Source organism: Lolium rigidum, chromosome 2 (genome assembly GCF_022539505.1).
Source record: "Lolium rigidum isolate FL_2022 chromosome 2, APGP_CSIRO_Lrig_0.1, whole genome shotgun sequence".
Classification (NCBI taxonomy): domain Eukaryota; kingdom Viridiplantae; phylum Streptophyta; class Magnoliopsida; order Poales; family Poaceae; genus Lolium; species Lolium rigidum.
The window spans coordinates 269,427,254-269,433,690 of NC_061509.1; the positions used below are offsets into that span (position 1 = coordinate 269,427,254).

The following is a 6,437-nucleotide window of genomic DNA, read 5'->3' on the forward strand; positions in this document are numbered from 1 at the left end:
CTTGTCTCTTGTTAAGTAAAATGTGTTTTTGGTTTCAAAAAAAAAGTAAAATGTGTTTTGCTATTTTAAAATGTGTTTTTACCTAATAGGTTCATATTAGCTGAATTAGATTTCCCGTGCGGTATCGTTATCTCTTATTCTGCACTGAGATGGTACTAAAAGTGTTAGATGTGCTAAACCAGAATGCTAGTTGTGATGGGCCGCCTGATGTGCCCATTGCATGACATGTCGTGGTCCTTTTGTCCCCTTAAGCTAGTCGGGCTTAGCATGTTTCATGCTTGCTAACGCGTTAGCTAGACTCTCCATGCTATGCTGTCACTATGCAGTTGCGAAGGACGAAAAAAATTTAATGTCGGACGAAATTTTAAATGTAGAAAAAATGACGTAAAAGAATAAACTATTTTGACACATCAATAGTTTATATGATGGTAAGCATAGTCTCTCAGTAATATGGTAATAGCAACATGTTTAAATATAAGTAGAACCTACAAACATACTGATAATGAAGCTTTAATGCCGTCTAGAAGTTCCAGGCAATGACAAAGCTCTACCTTCCTTTTGAAAATCTTTTTTTATTTCACCAAGATCAAAACTTTTGAATATCCCTCGCTCGATGTAGCACACCATCAAATCAAATTATTAAGCCAACCATCAGACATCTTAAAAAACGTGTTAGCTAGACTCTCCATTCTATGATGTCACTATGACACTATGTGCGCCCTGTTGCCGAGTTTCTGACAAACTGTTCGAGCTCGAAACAAAGAGCTTGCGATCTTCAATCCAGGTTTGAGCTCTGCCTGTTAAGTCTTTGAGCCAAGACTAGCCTAACGTTTAGCGGGTCAAGCTCGAACGGTTTGACAAGGCTGAACTTTTTTGATAGCCCTAATTTTAAACGTATGTGGACACCAAACCCCCCGCGTCGCCCTCCTCTGGCGACACGGGGAACCCTAGCCGCCGCCACCCCTTGCGGCCTCCCACCACCCTCCCCCGCTTCGCCGCTGCCGGAGGGGCCATCGGCAAAGCCGTGCGTGCCCCAGGGAAGGTGGCGGCGGGGCACCTTTCTTCTCCCGGCGCACGGGAAGATCTTCGGCCGGCGGCAGCGGGCGGGTGCGGTCGATGCGGGCCGCTGGCGGCGGTTTGCTGCGGAAGCTGGTTTGGGTGAGCTCGGCGGCGAGGTCGGCGTCTGGAGGTTCGAGGTGGCGTGCGGCTGGAGGAGATGGCGGCGCAGGCCGTGGTCGGCGGCGCGGCGGCCGGCGCCTTGGGCGGGCCCCGATCTGGGCCTGCTAGGGCCGTGCGGGCCGCGACCGCTATGGGTGCTGTGGCGACGCGGTGCTGGCCATGGCCCTGGGCCGGGGGGCTGCGCGGCGGCGGCTTCGGGTTGGCCTCGAGTATGCTGCGAGAGGACTGCGATGGTGGCGTGGTTGCGTGCTGGGGCCGTGCGGCGCAGTGGTGGAGTGCCGCCTCCGGCGAGGCCAGGGCGGGCGCGGCATGTCCGTGGGAGGAGGAGCTGGGTGAGGGGCGCGATGGGACAGCGGCCTCGGAATCCTCGGCGGTGAGGTGGCTGCGGTGGCCGCGTGGGCGGCGTGGCGGTCGGATATGGGGGTTCTTGTCTGCGGGCTTCGGCGTTCGTCTTCGGGCCCCGTGTTGGTGTTGGTCGGCGTCCCCTCTATGTGGCGTTCCGGCGGCGCCCACGGTGTTCTTCGGCGATGCTCCATTGGCTACAGGCGCGTTGCTCCGGGATCGCGATCCGGCGGATGAAGGTGGTGGTCTGTGCCGGTCCTCTTTTGGGCGGGCGCGAGTTTCTTGGGACTCTTCGCTGGGCGAAAGCTTTGTCTTGGCGGCCGGCCAGGACCGACGACGGTGATGCCCGTGGGCGCTGCTTCCTTCTTGAAGGCGTCGTCGAAGCGGGTGTCTCTTGATCTCCGCCCGGGCTCTCCGGGGGAAACCCTAGATCCCTCACGGGATCGGGCGAGGGCGGCGCTCTTGTGTCGCTTTGCCTCTTGGGGCCTCGCTTTGGACTTCCACTGGTCAGAGGGGTTTGTGGAGTATTTTGGCGGTTCGGTGGAGGCGAGTTCGTCTTCGGCCAGGTGGGACGCGGCCTCGCGGTCGGTGTGGTAGTTGGAGCAGTGGCTTCGGTCTGTTCGCCTCCGCCTGTTGCGTTGAGGTGTGGTGTCGACCTGGTTGGTCGTCGACCCGTGTGGAGCGCAGCCTCGGGGCTGGCGTGTGGTGTCGTGTTGTAACAGTGTTTCGGCCAGTTTTCCTCATAAACGGGCCAACTCTTTTCTCCTATATCAATGAAAGGCAAAGCTTTTGCCTCGTTTCAAAAAAAAAAACACGTATGTGAATGCTTGTTCTGTACTAGTGTACCTACTGTCACCGGAAGAAGACATACGAATAGAACGAGGATACAAGAAACCAAATTCACAAAGGGTGATGCAGTTCCTTAGTTGGACTGAGGGGAGAATGAGCGGTTAATACCGTTGTGGGTCGATCGCGTCCATGATCAGCGGGCAAGGAGCATTTCCGCCAGGTATATATGCATGGACGAAGCTGCTTAGGTTGTGGCAATCCTGAGTCCGACATGTTTTTTTTCGTACACAACTATTCGTTGGAAAAGAAGACTGATTCGTACGAGGTTCTCCCCTAGTTGTATTGTTTCGGTTGATCGCATTCCCAGGTCATGATATATTCCAGTGTTGAGGCCTCAGTTTTTGTTCTTTCATAAAACGTAAGGGCATTTCCTTGGTTCTTGGCGATCGTAGACAAGTCTTCCCCCTCCCCCTCACAAATGTACGATATATGTATGGGATTACATGTTGACTGACTGACTTCGAGGTCAAAGTCGTTACGACTTGTTCCTTAGTTCACATGTCTCATCCATAGTTCACATTTATTTTGCTCAAAAATGCCAGTAAATCTGTAGCCATGTAAATATGTAATGCGTGTACAACGATTTAGAAATTACTTTGTTAATTTGTATCCGTTACCGGTGGTGCAAAATACTACTCCTACTAGTCCTACATGACGCGCACTGCCTTCTCCATGCAGCTCTATATATATGACACAAACCATTCCTTTTGAATCGTGGCATGCAGAGATCTGGGTAGAGCTAGCTAGCTAGTTTGCCCCTTCAAGTTCCGTTCGCTCCAACAGGTACTCTCTCTCTCTCGATCTGTCCCCCCTTCAATTCGGCTTCTTCTACCCTTTTCTGTAGTGACTTACATAGAGCAGTTATAGCTCCAGGTTTTTCATAATCCAGCACTTGCACGCAGACCATGGCCTCTTTCCAATGATCACTTCTACAAAGCCAGACAAGACCCAGGTTTACTAAGGCACCACTTAGTAAAACAGATTTTTTTCTGAAAGAAACATGCATGAAAAAACACTAAAAACACCAGCACAAGTTTTTTTTGCGGGTAAAATAGGAACTTTATTAAACGGGAAGGGTTACAGAGCGGTCAAGTTCGAACAGCCGAAGCACATCTCCAGGCTCCGAACCCAGCCAATTCATAGAACAGCTTTGCACTCTTGCAAGATTTGCAAGAGAATCACTCACCCTAACCTGCACACGTTCCACTTTTACAAAGACACACTCTCTATTTTGGCTAACTAGATGTCTAATCTCATGAATCCAATAAAGAAAGGGAGATCTATCTAGAGTATTAGATTGTACTGCATCAACTAATTCGGAACAGTCCGATTCCACGAGAATCGGTAGTTGGGAATGCTGAAAAACCAGTACCAATCCCTCCACACAGGCTCGCAACTCCGCCTCTAGTGGCGCTTGGCAGTCGTCCAAAGCCGTCATGCCGTGGAGATCGGAAAACCATCAGCATCTCTCAACACCATACCCGCTCCAGCCATTCCGTTTGTAGCAGAGAAGGAACCATCAACGGAGAGCTTCACCCAACCATGCGATGGTTTAATCCAGGTTTTATCAGGACCCTTTTTTATATGAACAGGTCCGGCGGGGGACCTGATTGCACCACTATACTTTTTTCCTTTGATGATATCTCCTGATGATTTGCATTTAATATCATGAAGCAAATTGAGATAATTGCATAGAAAACCTTTGGAGCTTTCCATCGATGGAAGTGGCTTATCATGAGTTGCTTCATTCCTCATACAACTGTATATCTTCCTCCTCATACAACTGTACATTAACAAAGTTCTCTCGGCAGATACCAATATTAGTTCTCTTTTCGAAAAAAAAAAACAATATTAGTTTTGCCTATTGCATAATTGCTATTAGTCCCATGTGTGAATTAGAATGAAGCCACAGCCGGTAAAAATTAAATGGGGACATGGGTGCACATTTATACACCCATAATTTTTGACAAAGCTCAAATAGATATGTATAGTTTAGATATCAGAACAATCTACATCAAATAAATCAGGAAGCCAGACTAAACTTTGAGTATAAATTAGGAAGCCAGACTAAAACTTTGAGTACGTACTTACTAGTTGGGCTGTTGGTGTAGTAACATAATATGTAGGATAAACTTAGGAGAAGGGTATTTCTAAAAAATTAGACCTTATTTTTGAGGCTTTTGTTTGTCTTCAGCACATTATCCACACCTGAAATTTCATCTGACCTCAGTCAACATTTGCGCGTCTAATTTTTTCTGAGATTTGGCTTTTTTAAATATTCAGCACCTTTTCCACACCTGAAATTTCATCTGAGTTCAGTCAACATTTGCGCATGTAATCTTTTCTTAGATTCGCGCGTTTAATTTTTCGGGCTGTTGAATTTCATTGAGATAGTACTTCAATTAGATACTCCAGAAATGTGAGTTTGTAGCCTTGTATACAAGAACACAGAGAGTAGCAACTATACCGAGTAAAAGTGGAGATGTTATTTACAAGAATTTTCGTAGAATTGGATACACAACTCGTAGCAACGCAACTACCCTAAATTGTCACTGAAAACTAGTCGATAATCGAATTGGTGTTTGTTGCAGAAAATATGTCGGTACCTCAGCAACAGGGGATCACTGCTGACAATCATCATCCGAACATTTCGGTTGATGAGTTATTGGAGGTAATAAGAGGAGCCAATGTCATGCCGGTGCTCCTCATCACTTCCAGTGATGGACGCCTGTCGGCAGTGGCTGTGACCGGCCTTCAGAATGTGGTGCTCAGCAATCACGAAGTCCATGGCTCCACTGAAAAGAGACATCAAGATTTTCGTGCCTGGTTGCTGCTGATAATGTCACTGGCTGCCACCGTCACTTTCACGGCGGGGCTCAACCCACCCGGTGGTTTCTGGGCCGCCGACGACAAGGAAAAAGGGTACGTTGCTGGTATCTCAGTTCTGCGTGACAAATTTCCCACGAGATACAACATATTTGAGACCAGCAACACGTTTGCCTTCTGCCTGTCCTTGATGACCATTGGAACGCTTGCTACAAAGTTCGATAACCAGAAGGCCGCCGCTGCCTTCAGATCTTACGTTTGCCCAGGTCTTGTTAGTTTTTGTTTTCTGTTGTTGGGGATTAGTTACATCAGCGGCACGTGGGAGAGCCAAACACGAGGTATCGTGAGTATTGTTGGTTTTGTATTTGTCCTTGTCTACATAGCGTCCCTGCAATGGTTTGTAACTTGGTGCAGCTCGCGCCGAAGCGGCGAGCAAACCCCAGATGCAAATACAAATAATTCGTAAGGAAAAAGATGCTACGGAGGGAGCAACAGCAAGCATCCTTGCAGGTTCGACAGCATGCAACCCTGCAAACTCATTTTCTCGTGAAGAAAAAATGATTGATTATGTTATTTGTATGCCTAAGAGGCAATTACTGGTGTTCGTCTGACTCCGGTTTTGTGCTTGTAATTATACTAGGGGTGTGTTTGGTTGGGGAACGAAGTGCAATGTAATTAACTTAATGGTTCCACTCCTACGTTTGTGTAGAACTGCATGCTCTAACCAATGCAACCAAAAGACCGATCTGATGGAAGAGATTAGGCAATGCATTTATACTTCAACACTCCCCCTCACGTGTGGCTCCCTCAGGCCTAAACGTGGACCGAAAGTAGGCTGCAATATTTTTATTTTATATTGCGCCAGCCGGGTCTTGAACTCAAGACCTCTTGGCTCTGATACTATGTAGAAGCTGCGTCTTCTAACCAATGCAACCAAAAGACCGATCTGATGGAAGAGGTTAGGCAATGCATTTATACTTCAACAGTTTGGTTGGACTAAATAATGGAATGGAATGGTTCTATTCAGGTGTTCCGTTTGAGAGATGGAACAAGTACTAGTCATGCCGTGCTGCTGTTCACTCAGCAGCCGCCGTATTGCTGTTCGCGTCGGTCTCCTGCTATACGCTGCCTTCTGTTGCTGCTACTTGCAGTGGCCGTTGTCTACTTCAGCTTGCCCTGCCGCCTGCTGCCACAGCTTGTCTAGCCGCCGCGTGCTGCTGCAGCTCGTCCGACCGCCCGCG

At 48.3% G+C, this 6,437-nt stretch overlaps 1 protein-coding gene across 3 annotated transcripts; it reads left to right on the plus strand.

Annotated features, from left to right (window-relative positions):
* Nucleotides 1-3,094: 3,094 nt before the first annotated feature.
* LOC124688763 lies at nucleotides 3,095-5,888 on the plus strand. 3 transcript variants are annotated; one of them, XM_047222398.1, is made up of 3 exons: nucleotides 3,095-3,153; nucleotides 4,962-5,534; nucleotides 5,611-5,888. In XM_047222398.1, the coding sequence occupies exons 2-3, from the start codon at nucleotides 4,967-4,969 to the stop codon at nucleotides 5,805-5,807; spliced, it is 765 nt and encodes a 254-aa protein (XP_047078354.1). In that variant the 5' UTR covers nucleotides 3,095-3,153; nucleotides 4,962-4,966; the 3' UTR covers nucleotides 5,808-5,888. The 3 variants fall into 3 exon arrangements, with proteins under 3 accessions (XP_047078354.1, XP_047078355.1, XP_047078352.1); XM_047222399.1 differs by lacking the exon at nucleotides 3,095-3,153 and adding an exon at nucleotides 3,819-3,931 and having other exon boundaries at nucleotides 4,962-5,539; XM_047222396.1 differs by lacking the exon at nucleotides 3,095-3,153 and adding an exon at nucleotides 3,819-3,931.
* Nucleotides 5,889-6,437: the final 549 nt, after the last annotated feature.

What these genes read in the sequence shown, in the direction of transcription:
- LOC124688763 (XM_047222396.1), top strand. An exon ending in GTGGGAGAGCCAAACACGAG is followed by an intron (nt 5,535 to 5,610) that starts GTATCGTGAGTA and finishes AACTTGGTGCAG; the next exon opens with CTCGCGCCGAAGCGGCGAGC.